The sequence below is a fragment of the Amblyomma maculatum genome, chromosome 1 (genome assembly GCF_055883805.1).
Source record: "Amblyomma maculatum isolate TAMU_Amacu chromosome 1, ASM5588380v1, whole genome shotgun sequence".
Taxonomy (NCBI): Eukaryota; Metazoa; Arthropoda; class Arachnida; order Ixodida; family Ixodidae; genus Amblyomma; species Amblyomma maculatum.
In genome coordinates this window covers 483460039-483474885 of record NC_139344.1, presented here as the reverse complement: position 1 = coordinate 483474885, position 14847 = coordinate 483460039, and the positions used below count along the sequence as shown (strand labels likewise).

General features: G+C 45.3%; 1 protein-coding gene and 1 long non-coding RNA gene across 3 annotated transcripts; one reads left to right on the top strand and one right to left on the bottom strand.

The window, feature by feature from the left end:
• Positions 1-872: 872 nt before the first annotated feature.
• On the bottom strand, positions 873-2880 carry LOC146210107 (uncharacterized). Of its 2 annotated transcripts, XR_014708277.1 has the most exons (3): positions 2273-2880; positions 2016-2189; positions 873-1916 (listed from the first exon to the last, which is right to left on the bottom strand). It is a non-coding gene; the product is annotated as an uncharacterized LOC146210107 (long non-coding RNA). The 2 variants fall into 2 exon arrangements; XR_014708278.1 differs by lacking the exon at positions 873-1916 and having other exon boundaries at positions 1959-2189.
• Positions 2881-6455: 3575 nt separating this feature from the next.
• LOC146210106 (uncharacterized) lies at positions 6456-7768 on the top strand. The gene has a single exon (XM_084607764.1). The coding sequence runs from the start codon at positions 6597-6599 to the stop codon at positions 7452-7454; it is 858 nt and encodes a 285-aa protein (XP_084463890.1). The 5' UTR covers positions 6456-6596; the 3' UTR covers positions 7455-7768.
• The last annotated feature ends 7079 nt before the right edge of the window (positions 7769-14847 follow it).

Below are 14847 nucleotides of genomic sequence, written 5' to 3'. Positions count from 1 at the left end.
TAAGACTTATGCGAGTTTCTACAAGGTCAATATTTTTATTATAGATCGGTAGCCATCTCTTACATCATTTTCTTATTTCAGACTCAAAACAAAATAGTTTTTCTGTGTTTATTTCTTCATGAAATTGGACCAGGCAAACGATTTTTCAAGTAAATAATTTCAATGTAAAACAGTCTCATTGAGATCAATGCCAGTAATAAACACACTATTATCAGCATACATGATGAGCTGAGCATTGTTGTCAATATGAATTATGTCATTTATGTACAAATTCAGCAAAAGTGTGCCTAATACTCTTCATTGAGGTACTAAACAAAATATATAAAGGATGATTTGTTTTTGTTAATGTTCATCTGATTCCTTGAATGGGACTTGATTCAATTATTTCCAATACCTTTGCGAGTGCTGGTAATTAAAAAAAATATCTCTATGAACGTGTGCTTCAAGCTCTAGCAGATTTCATAGAGTTCCCCGATAGAATATTGAGCTTTTATATTAGCATTGCATGACATGTTAATTGGATGTGAAGCATGTTTGATGTTCACAAATGCATGCCATTTCCATAATTTCGACTCCCTTAATTGTACGAAATGTTGGCACAGAGCTGAACTGTTGCCATTGAATTGGACTCGAAATTGTTGACTGGGGGCCAATATCCAGTTGGAAATGGTCATTTCCGATTTTGATTTGGCCTCAACTGTTTCGTTAAACTTGGAACAAAGCCATACTGCCGCGGTGCAATCCATCGCTACGTACGTGGTTCGGCCAGAGCAGCTCTTTAGACACAGTGACAGACACAGAGACCAATGACAATTTTTATTTAAGAAACAGCTAACAAAAGTGAACTGAAAACATGGAAACTACTTCCCCCATACATAATTACTATACAAAGGCACACTGCACTTGAACCTTGTCTAGGACGCCTAGCGCGTAGGATGCTTTCGTGAAAAAAAAACAAAACAAAAAAACACGGCGTTGTACATGGCATCGAATCCAGGTGCGTACACTTCTGCCTTTTCCCGTGCTCTCGAGTTAAGTGATCCTTGGATGGCGACTATAACCTTCGAAATGTGATGCATTAAAAAAAAAAATACACAGCGGCACAAAGCCGCGGTGTATATTGTAGCCTATCGCGAGGCCTAGTCTGTCGTCACTGCAGCACTGGAGAGAACGACGCTGGCCAAGTGCTAGCTGCAGCAGCTGTGGAATGCACGAGGTAAGTGAGAATTAAGCAGTGCAGTACTTTATGAAGCAATATTCAAGACGATTATGCAGTTATATAAAATGTCGATACTTCCATTAACATCGCTGAACAAAGCCGCACCACACTGAGTTGTATGGGCTTAGTTAGCGTTCGTCACGGCAGCAGAGTGACGCTTGCCACATGTTCTGCAGCTGCTGCACGGACTCGGAAGAATGCGTGAGGGAAGCAGGTAATAAGCACTGTAGCACTTTATTAAATCAAATTTGACACGATTATGCATGCGTGTATTTACGTATAGCCTGGTAAAGAGGCCTAGCGCGCAAGTTATTTTGGTGGCAGCGGCGATTGATACGAAGCCACGTGCAACGTAGAGAGGGAAGGAGTACGGGATGTGCAGGTCTGCGGTCTGCCAGGAACATTGGGGCGGCCCTGAAAAGGGCCGTTTGGATGCGCAGCGACGTGACGGCGTGGCGAACACAATGCCCTGCACTCGTCCGTGGCCCTTTGCCGTGCACCGTCAACAGTGGTGCACTACGTCGTACACAGTGCCTGGTTATATGCTGCCCTGGATGCTGTAGCGATGCTTCTACTGTAGACATTTACGAGGGTTGCGGCGATGATCTTGGAAAGCTGATCGATGCCGCGATCCCTGACATGGGCTGCTGCGTAGAAAGAAAATCCTCGGCCTCTTCGCAGCATACAAAAAACGGTGCTGTAAAGGAGTAGAAAAAAGTTGCTTTATGAACATAGCGATTTGATGAATGCGCAACATATTACAAAACCTTCGACAAAGAAATCTGCGTTCTTGTACCTCAATCAGGGTTGAGAATGCGCACGGCAGACGTGCGCCTCAGCATAGCAGTCAGGCAGCGGTTAGTTGCCGACGGCGGATGTTTTCGTGGAGGTCTCCATAGCCGTGGCCGATTTTTTTTTTTTTTTTGAACACGAGGAGCGTCCATGCCACGAGCTGCTGCTGCACGAGGTCCTGGAAGCACGTGGGAAGAGACAAGCGACACAGCACTTATAAATAAGCAAAATGCGAGACAATTTTGCGCAATTTATACTTACCTTGACGGTGCTTGCGATCTCCCGCAGGTCGTCGCCATTATCAACGTCATTCCGTCCAACGTACAGCACGGACCGGCGTGCTGAAAGCGCATCCCACGAAACACAAAAAGAGCTAATTGACATCTAGAATATGTCTAGGCCAAGAAATGGGCGCTTCTAAAAGAAGACTCATTTGAGACGTTATGTAGACCCAAGAGCTACAAGCCTTCCTGTAGCTCCGATTTAGCTCTGCTAACGCTACGCCAGTAGAAGTCTTGAAAACTTCTTGCCTAGAAAATTTTTATACTTGTTCTAGACATTGCTTCTAGCTGTAGCTCTGCTAGTAGACATCTTTAAACCCTCTTGGCTAGACCGTTTCTATTCTTGTTTTAGATGTGTAACGATTTGCAGTTTGTGCTCATTGTCCTCAATTCTGAATGTGAGGTCACAGTGCTCTGCTTTGAGAGCATTTTTTTTCTAAATTTAATGAAATGACACAGTTAACTGGGGAGAAGGCGAAATGATGAAGGCTTGCACTTTGTACAACACAATAAGACACAGCTAGAGATGGCGCTAATTCAGTTGGGCTGAAGAGAATTAAAATTTTAATTTTTTTATAGAATTTTCAATTTTACTCCTTTACCACCCCACCGATTATGTGCCATCTCTAGCTGTTTCTTATAGTGCTGTAGAAAATGCAAGCCTTCAACAATTCACCCTCTCCCCAGTTAACTGTAATTTAAAATTTAGAAAAAAATGCTCTCAAAGCAGACTATTGTGTGATCTCACATGCAGAATTGAGAACAATGAGCACAAACTACAAGTCGCTACACTCAATAGTGAATGCACATGCTGAATGTATGAAGAACACATGCTTCTCCAGTCCGAATTTTTATTGCACTCCACCTACAAAAGTAAAAGCAATCAGCAAATAAACTTGTTGACAATATGGATTTGAGAAGCCTTTTTTGAAGGTTCTTCTGCAAAAGTAAATTCCAAACAACCTGCACTGGCAAAAAACATTTAAGTTACAGGCACGCTGCAAATGCACTGGTGTAAACTCACTGGAACCATCCGCCCAGAAGGTTCTGCATAAAAATATTTTTTTGTTATAACTTGCATATGTATCAGGCATGTGTGATAGCCTGATGACGGATCACATGTCATGCGCAGTGCGTAAGCCGCGCTATGGAAACTTATAAATACGATGGCCATCAATAAACATCCGTTCTTCTTGTTCTGACCGTCATGCTGTCGAGTGCCTTCCTGTCGATCTGATACATGGTGTCAGAAGTGGCCAGTTAGCCACGGTCGATGATGGACCTGCTGAAGCCCCCAGAACCCTTGCAGCTCTCGGGAAACCTGTCTCAGAACTGGAAGCGATTTAAGCAGAAACTGGAGCTGTTCATCAAGGCGACCACGTCTAAAGAGGATCCTAGAACCGGTGCAGCAAAAGCAGCGCTCCTCTTAAGCGTCGCCGGAGATGAAGCGCTTGACGTCTTCAACACATTCAAGTTTGAGGCTGGTGAAGACAAAGAAGATTATGACACTCTGGTCACGAAGTTTGAGGCCTACTGTGCTGAGGTAAGCAACGAAGTGCATGAGCGTTACGTATTTCGCTCGAGGAAGCAAGGGGATGGAGAACCATTTGAAAAATTTATCCGAGATCTCAAGAAACAGGCAACGCAGTGCAACTTCGAAGGTCTGAACGATTCAATGATCAGAGATCAGATCGTCTTTGGGACGAACGATTCAAAGTTACGTGAAAAATTGCTCCGTGAGAAGGGCCTAACATTGATAAAGGCTGAAGAAATGTGCCGAGTAGCGGAATCAGTGGCACGAAGAAATCAGATCTGGGAGAAGCCAGATAACAGTATTGACGCTGTCTCTCGGTATGTAGCGCCATGCCGTCACTGTATAGATCCACAAGAGAAGACTGCACTCGACAGGACTGCGTATCGCTGCAAGAAGTGCAACCGACGGCACGAACAACGGCAGTGTCCGGCATATGGGAAAAGATGCAACTCCTGCCGAAAGCTCCACCATTTTGCAATTTGTTGTCCGGCCAAGGCAGTCGTCAGCGAAGTCAGCGAACTTAACATGAACGATGAGTTCGACGTTCTTGACGTTGGCATCGCAAGCAGCGACAGTAAGGACTGGACTGTGAAAGCCCAAATCGCAGGTCGTGAAGCACTCTTCAAGGTCGACACCGGATCACAGGCAAGCATTATACCCTTTTCAGTATACCGTAAGCTACACATTGCCGAACTGAACCCTACGAGCTCTGTGCTGCGAGCCTACAATGGAGGCGTCATCACAAACTTTGGAACAACAGTCCAAAAAGTGACAATTGGGAACGCCGCCACTACGGTGAGGTTTTACGTTGTGAAAAATGGTCGTCAGGCCATACTTGGGCTTGAAGCAAGCGAAGCATTGGGTCTGGTGCGGCGGTCAATCGACACTATCAGCGCTTCCGCTGAATATGGAGCACTTAAAGATTTTAAGCACGTCTTCGAAGGGTTAGGTTGCATGAAACAACCCTACAGCATGGTACTACAGCCAGCTGCTGTCCCGGTCGTCCAGCCAGCGCGGCGGGTGCCCCTGTCCTTGCGTCAACCCCTGCGTGACGAGCTTCAGAGAATGGAGGCGGCCGGCATCATCAAAAAGGAAGACGACCCTACCGACTGGGTAAGCCCTTTGGTCTTGGTCAAAAAGAAAGATGGCAGACTTAGGGTGTGCATGGATCCCAGAAGGATTAATGAGTATATAAAAAGGCAGCATTACCAGCTTCCCAGGCGAGAAGATATTGAAGCGGAATTGACAGGCGCCTGCTTCTTTAGCTGTCTAGACGCAAATTCTGGATTTCACCAGATACCGCTCGACGAGAGAACATCAAAAATATGCACATTTGCCACTCCTTTCGGTAGATATCGTTACTTGCGTCTACCGTTCGGCATCGCATCTGCGCCGGAAGTTTTTCACAAAATGCTCAGTCAGATGCTTGAGGGGCTACCAGGAGTGCATGTGTATATCGACGACATTCTTGTGTGGGGGGCTACACGGCAAGAACATGACGAGCGGCTAGTGGCAGTGTTAAAAGCCGCCGAAAAGGCAGGACTGACATTCAATGCCGAAAAATGCAAGTTTGGTCTAACCGAGGTTCAATTTCTGGGGGACGTCATTGGACAAACTGGAATTTCCCCAAGTCCGAAGCTAGTGCGCAATTTGGTTCAAATGCCAACGCCAAAAAGCAAAGCCGATGTTCAGCGCATGTTAGGAGTAGTTAACTACTTTGGAAAATACGTGCCTCGCTTGTCTGACAGAACAGCGCTGCTACGAGCGCTTATCAAACCTCAAGTCGAGTTTGAGTGGACCGAAAGTCACGAGAAAGAATGGAAAAGCGTCACGCAGGTACTCGCGACAGAGCCCGTATTAGCAATATTTGACCCTAAAAAGGAAACTAAAATAACATGCGATGCATCCAAAGATGGCGTTGGGGCGGCACTCCTGCAGTGTCACGGTGGTTCCTGGCGACCAGTGGCCTATGCATCCCGAGTGCTAACAGTTCCTGAGCAACGTTACGCACAAATTGAGAAAGAAGCGCTCGGAATTTTGTTCGGCTGCGAGAAGTTTCACCAGTTTGTGTACGGACAGAGGGTTATTATTGAGACCGACCACAAACCACTTTTATCGATTTCTTCTAAAGGAATTTGTGACATGCCCCCACGATTACAGAGATTCTTTTTAAGACTTCTTAGGTACGACTATGTGCTGCAGTACGTTCCGGGCAAGCACCTCGTCCTGGCGGACATGCTGTCACGAGCGACTCCGGCAGGCGAAGTTGACAATGCGGGTGCTACGGAAGATGTAGAAGTTCACGCACTTCAGCTCCTGAACTGCATGGTCACGGAAACAACACAACAGGAACTGGCGAAAGAAACAGCTCGGGATTGCTACTTGAACACTGTCGTCGCCGACTTATCAACAGACAAAGAAATTCAAGGTGAACTGAAGCCTTTTTCATCTGAACTGTCCGTTATCAGCGGAATACTCTTCAAGGGTACGAAAGCCGTCATACCGAAGAGCATGCGCCGGGAAATGCTAAAAAGAATTCATGCTGGTCACCTTGGTTTGAACAAATGCAAAGAAAGAGCCAGACGTCTCGTTTTTTGGCCGGGCCTCAACAGTGACATCGCTGAGCTGATTCAGAACTGTTCAACGTGCAGAAAGTTTGCGTACAAACAAGCCAAAGAGCCCTTGCTCATGCGCTTGGTGCCACAGTGTGCATAGTACAGGGTCGGAGCGGACATCTTTTGTTTTGGGGGACATTCTTATATTGTCGTATATGACTGTTTCAAACTTCCCAGATGTCGAGAAACTTCCAGACACAAGTGCAAAAAGCGTTGTTGCGGCTCTCAGCGCTATTTTTGCTCGATATGGCGTTCCTGTGGAACTCTGCACGGATAATGGACCCCAGTTCTCAAGCCAAGAGTTCGCGGTCTTCTCCAAGCAGTTCGACTTCGCACACGTCACGTCCAGTCCCTACTACCCGCAGTCTAACGGTCTCGCAGAAAAAGGTGTCCAAGTTGTAAAGCGCATAATGAAAAAAACAAGTGATGCAGGAGACAACTTCTGGCTAGGCCTTCTAGCCTACCGCTCAACACCACTGGCCGATGGTCAATCCCCTGGTGAACTTCTTCAAGGGAGGCGCCTTCGATCTAATATTCCAGATTTCGGCAAAATCACGGCCACTGATGTGGTGAAGCATCGTCAGACATGCGAAGGGCGGCCGTTGCCACAACTTGCTAAAGGTGACGTGGTGCGACTAAGAGATACGACTTGGTCACAGAAAGGGAAGATTGTTGGACAAGCTGCTCCGAGGTCATACCACGTCATGACTGAAGATCGTCGTGTTCTTCGACGAAACAGGAGACACCTGCTTCACACTGGCGAGAAGTATGCTGAAACAAGTGACGACGACACCGACAGCATTGGTAGCGTAACACCACAGCTTTCCAGCACTGACACTGCTACAACACAGCAGCCCTCTTCCAGCCCACTTCCAGCCCATGGTGCCACGCCCTCAGCTGCAGTCACCCTTCCAGATCCAACCAGGACGACCACCACTCTCAGAAGGTCGACTCGCACCATACGACCACCACAGCGCCTTTATTATGATGCTGCTTTTAATCAATTAACATGAACATTTGCTTTAATCTTGTGTTAACCATGGAAGGATGTATCAGGCATGTGTGATAGCCTGATGACGGATCACATGTCATGCGCAGTGCGTAAGCCGCGCTATGGAAACTTATAAATACGATGGCCATCAATAAACATCCGTTCTTCTTGTTCTGACCGTCATGCTGTCGAGTGCCTTCCTGTCGATCTGATACAGCATAGATATATAAAATCATAATGCACACTGACGGCATTGGCTGATGAGCTAAATTCAATGGCATATCGTAAGCTCCAGGTTCTGCCTTTTCCAGGGATCTTTAGGACAGACAAAATTCCAGCAACCTGCAAAGACACAAAAAAAGCTCAAAATAATCAAACGAGCCAAAGGCAGTGGCAGTTGAGCTACGTGCCTGAGTTTTGTGGGGTTTTTAAGAAAAGAAAAATATGCACGGAGAAAGGAAACACCAAAATACGGTGATACCACTAGCATCTATTCAAAATGCCCGGACCTACCATGAACGCCATTGAAATCATTCACCTAGTAGGCCATGCATGAAAAAAAAAAATCCCTTATAGCTCGCACCACAAAACGAGGTTGAGGCAGTGGCCTTATGCTTCGGGCATTGACCTACCGTGAACCTAAAGAACAATCTTTTCTAGTGTGTTTAGAGAAGAAAGTTTTATTCACCTTGTACATACACAGAAAAACTTGAGGTTACTGATTTGAAAACGGTACGGTGCAAAGACGACAACAAAAACGAATAAGACATCATATGCGCACAACTTCCAACTATTTATTGGAAGAAACCACGAATATGCTACACCTGATGCCAGTGAAGTGGCGGAATGTTTTCAAAAACACTCGTATAATTTCACATCTTCAACACGATCATTAGCAACAAAATAACTCCTCAAATATATTACTTCAGTTCTACATTTGCTACCGCACATACTTAATTAGCCCGCATCAGTGAAGTTAACAAAGCCAATACAATACAGCTAAGTTGCTTGTTGGGCGAGTTGGTTGGACAGTACGTTAAAACAGCGCTAGAAACATGGACAGATAGAAAGACAAACACGCATTGCTATCTACCCGTGTTTCTAGCGCGCTAGTCAGACGCATCTGCGGTTCAACTTCGGCGCGCTGCATTCACCATACAAGAGAAGTGGAAAGTTACTTACTGTTAAGAAATATGAGCTCCATATCACAGCACAGCAGTGGTTGTAAAATACAGCTCGGGAGAGCTGCAAAATCAGCGTAAATGTCCAAACGCGGGAAACAAAGGCAGCACACCGAACACACACCATCGAGAGCAGGGTTGCCAGGTCCAAAAAACGAAAAGTCGCCACAAAAATGGGAAAAGTAGCCAGAAAGTAGCCAACCAGAGGAAGAGCAATAAAAAGTAGCCAAAAAGGAGCCATGAGGCCATGCATGGGGCAGTAAATAGAGCGCTCACTGCAAAAAGACAACCAAAAACATTCGTTTAATCGTCATTTTATTCCAACGCTCGTGAAGAAACAAATGCCACTTGCGTCTTATAGAAACTAAATCACGTAGAAAAGATTTCTGAAAAAAAAAAAAAAAAACTGGCTGCGTAAGACTGCGATATTATATAAACAGACATAAAACTAAACTGACCAGATAAACACACATGTTATCAGAAACTTGTCTGTGATGATTAGAAACAATATAAAATGCATAAAATTATGTCCACGAAAATGTAAGTATAAAATGTTAGTGGAGTTGGATGTCTCAAACAATGTCTACAAAAGGAGAACACGATGAAAGGAAACTGCAACCACTCAGGTGCGATGTTCAGGCCTGCCGTAAATAGTTGAGTTGACCTTCTCAATCATCGTTTGGGTTTATCAAGGATATGGCCAATGTGCAGGGGGTGTTCACATGATCACACACACTTCTTTTTGATCATGACTACTAGGCGTTGGACGGGAACCTTCGGTTTCTCAAGAATATTACATTATCGAGAGGCGTTTACCTTGCCTAGAGATATAGAAATCATTCTTTCATAGGTATACCGAGTATATTCGTAAGCTTCCTTGACACTAGTGCCTAATAATATTCGGCGAATTGCGGTCAATGAATGGTTGTCCGCGCTCCTTGATCGCATTGAAAGTGCGCAACTGTTTTATTTTGCGAACAAAGTATAAGTGCAAAAGCCACTTTCACACTGATGAGACAAACCTATGGACGGAAGATGCACTCATGACTAATTTATTGTCAGCGGGTGCACGCTAAATAAGACGTACTGCAAGCAAATATGCACGGGCAAAGAAAAACATTTCGAAGCAGTTCGTGGAAAGCCTAGTTAGTATGTTAGCTCTGTTGTGATTTTTATCTAAGTTTGGCTAGCTAGCATAAACCTTTTACATTTGCCCTTAGTTTGCCATCTATAATGCAAAGTTTGGCTTTAAGTGCAGTTAAATAATTAGCACTAATTAATTTGGTTCGATAACTACCACAACTCATTTGCACTCAACCTAAGCTTTCGAAAGGTATATGACGATGCATATAGCTCACTAACGCTAACTAATATGGATTGCTAACTAATTCAGAGCATTTGGATGACATCCTAAGCTTTTCAACGGTATATGACTTGATCGTCTAGCTTAAAGTTTGGTTTTATACAAAATTAAATAATTAACGCAGATTAATGAGGATCACTAGCACAGTGCCATTACACTTGGCCTAAGCTTTCCAGCGGTATATGACTCGATGCTGCAGCGGAAATTTGGGTTTCAAGTGCGATTTACTAAATATCATTTAATTTCGCCCGTAGTTGGTCAAAATAAGTGTATAATTAACCAATGATCCAAACTCAAGGTTTATCACGTGACATATACTATGCTTAGCCAAGATAGCTTGAAAGTAGCGAAATAAACTAAGCGGCCGCTTTTACTTTCTCTGATCTTAAAGTTCAAAGCACCAGCCTGGGTCGTTCTCTCGTTTTGCGAAGTTTTACCGCGGTGACGGAGTTCACACTAAAAAAAAAGATAAAAAAACCCAAACACAGCCAGACAGAGGATCACTCACTGCTGCCGCCGGACGGCGGGCGCCAGGGAGAAAAAGCGTGTCGTGCGCAGAGCTCGTAGCCGCCGCGCCCCTTAGCCGCGCGAGGAGAATTGAAGAGGAAAGCGCGGCGCGGAGGAGAGTGTCGCTACTTTCAAATTATCAAGGGGTTTTAGCGGATGGATGTTAAAGGGCAACTCCGGTGGTTTTTTCATCATTTTGTGTTTTTAATTGAATTACATTCTTCGGCACGTCCTGACTCCAACACAAAAAACCGTTTTCCAAAATTCCAATTAGAAGTATTTTTAAAAAAGAAAAACAGCAGATCGAAACCGAAACTGATTTCACGGCCAGAAACGACGTCACATTTGACGAAATGGTGACGTCACACTCAGTATTAGAAAAACACTCGTACGTGCGTTGGATGGTGAAAATAAAGTATGGAAATCATGCCGCACTACATAAAATGTCTGAGGTAGTTCAATATAAACCTCACAATTTCATAATCACGCGGGAAGTAGACATTAACGCCTGTATACTGTTTGTGACGTCAGAAACTCAGTGTTGCCCGCAGAAATACTCTCAACTTAAGCCACGAAAACGGCATATTTTAAAGCCGTATTGCGCGTGAACGGATTATCGTACGGCACCCAAATTTTGTAGAATGCGTCAGGACGGAGAGAAGAACCTGTGGTAAAAGTTTCACTACAATATTCGAATGTCAAAAAACCCCCGGAGTTGCCCTTTAAGAGCGTCCGCTTTGAAACACAGTGGGGACAGTCGTCACCATGCAGAGTTAGTTGTATTGCAGCGCTACCGTTGATAGATTTGCTATCTGTCTATCTATAAAAACGAGCATCCTGAACAGCGCGCAAACGGGCTCGTTGGAATAGGCGAAAATTTTTCAAAGTAGCCAGAAAGTAGCCAAGTAGCCAACCTAAAATTTTTGTCGCCAGGCGGCTCAGAAAGTAGCCAATTTGGCGTAAAGTAGCCAAATCTGGCAACCCTGATCGAGAGCACGTTGAGCAACCGTTGAGCATGTCGAAAGACTAGGAAGATAGAGTTGAACGATTGGTACGCGCGGGTAGCAAGTCGCTAGAGACTGCAATGCCAAAATGCTAATAAAGATAACTGCCTACAAAACTCAACTATTACAAAAACAATTGAGTTTATTTTATTCTGTTTTTCAATTTAACCTTATGTTTAGCAAAGAAACAAAAAAAAAATCGGAAATAATAAAGCAATGGTGACAAATCGTAAATGTCATCGGCATCGAGCAGAGCGCCACCACGCAGCAGGCTTCAGCGTGCGGAACCATGTTTGAGCGTACGATCGGCTCTCCTGCTGACTGTTCTCTTGCCCAAGCAACAAACATTGTTTGCTATGCATTTTCCGGCAGTGCGGTGATTTTCTCGTGCTTCCGAGAAAGCCGGAGTAGAAGTATGTCATTAGCGTGCCTCCCGTCTTCTTACAGGACCCGTATGCTACCGCATTGCGGCCGTACGAACGGCAATACGGTGGTTTTCTGGTGTTGGCCAGGCAAGCTGGAATGAAAAGGCATTCGCAGCATAAAAAAGTGTTGTCATTCGCGTGCCTCCCCTCGTCTTTCAGGACCGGTGTGCAACCCAGTGCAGTCTTACGAGCGGTAGGTTAGCTGGGCCATAAATGACGGGGCTTTGGTTCCCGCTAGAACGAACCGCAGTTTCAAAGTTCGAGGTTATTTTAAAGCGGTCTCTTACTTTCTGTTCCTGATTATCAAATAATCAAGTTGAGACATTGGAGTAATGCAAAGCTGTCTAACAATTTATGTGCCGTAATTATTGCTTAGTTCCGTGGCTGCAATAAACCATTCGTAGAAAATGTTCGCTGTGATTTGTGAACATTCTTTGAATAGGGATTCAACATTCTGAACAGGAAAAACATGGAGTATTTTTTATGGACTTTTATTAGTTAGTAAACCCTTTCTACAATAGTATTTGTGAAACGTTTCTGAATAAACATCGCTGAGAGGTCTTTGGAAAAATATCTAATTGATGTCTCCAAAAAAAAACATCTGAGACGTCTTTGAAAAGGCGTCTTAGTATAGACGTGCTAAGGAAGTTTTCCAGGAAACTTCTTTCCGTCGACGTCTGTGAGAGGTTTTGTTCTAGAACAAGATGTTTGTAGCCTTCCAGAGCTGTTTAAAGAAGTTTATTAGACGTTATGTGTTTCGTGGGATTGACGTAAACGCGCAGGCCCGCCATCGTCGAGCACCTCGGTGACCGAACGCACCGGTGCCTGCAGCAGCGAGATCCACGAACCGAATGCCGGAATCGCGCGCGTTGCCAGAGCGGGGGGCACCTAGCGATTCCCTAGAGCGTCTAGGGACGAAAAAAAACAAGCAAACCCAGTTTTTGACTACGTCACGTCCGGTTAAGCATCGAGGCCGACGCAAAAAACGTCACGCCAGGCCACGGCGTGTCCACCAATCAGCGTTTCCAGCCGAGCTACCCCTAAACGCTTCTTGTGAAACGGGGTATTTGGCATCTGGGTTTGAGGCTTATTTCCAGAAAAAAGCAAATACTAAAAGTTATTTGACGTCACATCCGTCGAGAGAATCAACGCATCCTCCTTTCCACTTTGGTTCTGGGTGCGCATGCGCAGTTCACGGAGCCGGCTCTCTGCAAGTTCAGTACGGTGGCTACAAGGAGGATATCCTCCTTGGGTGGCTAGATGGGTAGGTGTGCCGACCGGCAGGGCACAAAGCGTAGTTCCGCGTGCCTCCGCTTCATGACGACGAAACTGGCGCTGCTGTTCTCCGCCCGGTGCTCACCGGCGGATCGTCTGCTACTTGTCGCAATCGCATCGCGCATTTTGTTAACCTCATTTTTGTTTAAAAACATTACTTATTACTTGCGTTATCAGTCAAAATAGTAGCTGAAACTGAGACTTTTGCGGTCTGGCATTAAAACAGTAAACAGACGACACTGGCTACCTGTTTTCTCGTCTGTTTGCTGTCTGTCATCGTCCACATGCAAGCGCCGTAGCGGAGCAGGCGCTGCGCTTTTTGTGAGAAGTGATCGAAATGAAGACCAAAAAGGACACAGCTTGTTTCGCACCCTTCTGCAAATCCGGCTACAAGTCATCGAGAAAAGGACTGAAAGTCTCGCTGTTTTCGACGCCGCGGGATCCCGAACTGTTCAAAAGGTGGGAGCTTGCGCTCTTCATCGTGCCGACGAGGTTGAAGCCCCACTCCGCTGTGTGTGAGCGGCATTTGACCAAGAGTGTATCGAACGGGATTACAAATATATGATAGAAGGCAACGTTGTTAGCCTCCCACGTTCTCACCCACGATTGACGAAAGATGCCGTGCCTTCTGCTGCCCGATGCTCCTGCTTACCTGTCAAGAAAGGTGACCGCGAAACGAAAGACGAAGAATGCACACGAAATGCTCAGAGCTTGCCAGCTTGACAACGACCACAGCAGCCTGGGGGTAGGAAAAAGTGATTCGAGGCTGATTTTCTATTTGGCAGGCTACGTGGCGCGAAAGTTTCTTTCAATAAGACTAAATGTGCCGATTGTGCCACTGTTTTGCTGGCATCGCCAGAAGCTCCCCTTCCGCCTGTGGCCGCTCTCACAGCCCACGTAAGCATGGGGAACTTAATATTTCCATCTGATGCTTTGAGCAGTCTCGTGACATCTCTCGAGGAGACCTTCAGTCACTGCCTCACAGTCACTGAACTGAGGCGAGAAAGTCTCGCAGACTTCGCCTCTTTTCTGCAGCTCAAACCTCCGCCTATGATCGGTTGTGAGGAGCATAAGATTGAGATCACTAACAGCGTCGTCAAGTTTTACTCTATCATGCGCCTCCACTTCTTGGTCAAGAGCAAGAACCTGGCCCGTGAAAACGCGCGAAAAAAAAGAAAACACCTGAAATTGAGACGCGTGCTTTGAACGCATAGGCATCATTTTGGGGTGTGTTACTTCACTGACTCAGAAACACTAATGTGTGCATGTCGTTTATTGCACTTTCAAAAGTTCAGCTAGAATTGATACCGTTTTGCAATACAAGCTTATGCACTCGTTTTATTTTATTTATTCGCAAGGTCTGCTTACGCCCATGCACACGCATAAATCACAACTGAGCACTGTGTTAATACATATTCGCGTTGCCTTGTGATGGCGTGGAACATTTAATGAAAAAAAAATTAAGAACGAGGAAGTGACATAACAGTGTTTGGAGTTGCTTGCCTGAAAAATCGGGAACGCAGCAAACACGCTGTACGTAAAAAAAACAGCCTTAAACTCGGCTCCCCTGCCTTTGTAATATGTTTACATCCCTTCCCTATTCCCGTAAGGCCGCTTGTTAGCAATAAACTCATTTGCACTTGGAAAAAAGTGCGAGTCG

Bases quoted from the DNA above. Each gene is read 5' to 3' on its own strand.
- LOC146210106 (XM_084607764.1), top strand. From the start codon at position 6,597: ATGACTGTTTCAAACTTCCCAGATGTCGAGAAACTTCCAGACACAAGT.